Source organism: Mus caroli, chromosome 11, assembly GCF_900094665.2.
Source record: "Mus caroli chromosome 11, CAROLI_EIJ_v1.1, whole genome shotgun sequence".
NCBI lineage: Eukaryota > Metazoa > Chordata > Mammalia > Rodentia > Muridae > Mus > Mus caroli.
This window is the reverse complement of record NC_034580.1, coordinates 1,876,831-1,878,400: the sequence shown is the minus strand read 5'-3', so window position 1 is coordinate 1,878,400 and position 1,570 is coordinate 1,876,831. Positions and strand designations below refer to the sequence as shown.

Genomic DNA, 1,570 nt, shown 5'->3' with positions numbered 1-1,570 from the left:
AGAGAAACCCTGTCTCGAAAAACCAAAAAAAAAAAAAAAAAAAAAAGGCAGGGAAGTACTATCTGAGATGGGAGGTCAAACCAGGACAACCTCTCTACCTAACAAAATAATCAGGCAAGAGCTAAGAGCTACCCAGATCTCTAGTGTACAATGCCTTCTCTCCAAGCTATCTGTTTAAGGCTCATCCCTGAAATGCTCACAGTTCTACACCACGCTGCCTGTCACAGCAGTATGTTTACAAAAACAGACTAGACACACAAATGTCCAGTGGATTAAGGACACTCAAATTAATGATGACAATACTTTTCAATACATCCTAAGGTGGAAAGACAAGCTTCTAAACAATTTCCCGTTGGACAGTGGACTACTGTAGCATTTATGTCCGCACACTTGTAGAGACGTGCTTATCTGTGTGTGTGTGAGTGGCTGTGCATGTCATAAGACTCGTTCTCTCCTAACACCAAGTGCGTTCCTATGACAAAATTCAAGATGTCAGGCTGGGTAGAGGTAACTTTATGCACTGAGTCATCTCACCAGCCTCGTTTTTACTGATCAAGTCTCGTGTAACCCAGGCCAAACTCAACCTCTCTACATAGCCAAGGATGACTCAAACATCTGACAAGCCACCTTGGAAATGCTGAGATTCCATGTGTACACTGACACAGCCTGTTTCTCGGTTTGTAAATGTGCCTCTTGCTGCCCTTTAATATCAGAGCTTACACAGGGCTTGAGTGGCACCTGCACACACCGGCAGAGCACTGGAAACACCAATCACCTGCTGTAGATGTCCAAGCTGGGGTTGGACAAGACACGGCCGACGCTACCTTTGTTTCAGCTCTCATCCTGTAAAAAACAGTCTCCTTTTCCTCACTTAAAGCTGTCTCTAAGCTGTGATGCTGTAGTGCTTGGCCAGAGGGCTGGGATGTTCTCTGTTAGATTAACTTCAGTCAGACACAAGTCACAGTTGTTGGCCAGAGTTCAACGCTAATGAATCAATGATGTTACTGTTGACCAACTGATAAAAATGTCTAGACATCATACATCTAACTTTGTCTCTTCTGGAAGTGCTAGCTCAGTACTTACTTCTTCAGGAATTATAGTGGTTATGGATCACAAATGCCCAGGACAATCAGAACTGGCTGCAAGTGACTATGCATGTGTACATCCATACCTACCAGTGGGCCAGGAGGTCCGGGTCTGTCCACTTGGGGGCTCACCTGAGTGCTCTCATCATGGAAACCTTCCAGGAAGCTCTCAAGCAGCTCGTCTGCATTGTCAATCCGCTCGGCATACTCGCCCACTATCCAGATCATAGCGGCTCGGGCCTCAGGCTCATCCAGCGAGTCCAGATTCTCACACAGTGTAGCTATCACACTCTCATACCTGGGAAGCATGATTGAGCCAGTATGTGAGCACCAATGAAGACATGCAGCTTCCCAGATCTGGAGAGAAGCTGAGGAGAGGGAGTGTGGGTAGCTAAGGGGAGAGAGGGAGAGAGAGAGAGGGGGGTGGGGGGAAGGAAGAGGGAGGAGCTAAGGATAGTGTGTGTGTGTGTGTGTGTGTGTGTGTG

At 46.9% G+C, this 1,570-nt stretch overlaps 1 protein-coding gene across 1 annotated transcript in view; it reads right to left on the bottom strand.

Moving 5' to 3' along the window:
• The window catches only part of Ap1b1 (adaptor related protein complex 1 subunit beta 1), a 53,775-nt gene that overhangs the window by 15,115 nt on the left and 37,090 nt on the right, over positions 1–1,570 (bottom strand). The window contains exon 11 of the mRNA XM_029483167.1: positions 1,218–1,442. Within this exon, the coding sequence (XP_029339027.1) occupies positions 1,218–1,442 (225 nt within the window). The remainder of the gene's footprint in view (positions 1–1,217; positions 1,443–1,570) is intronic.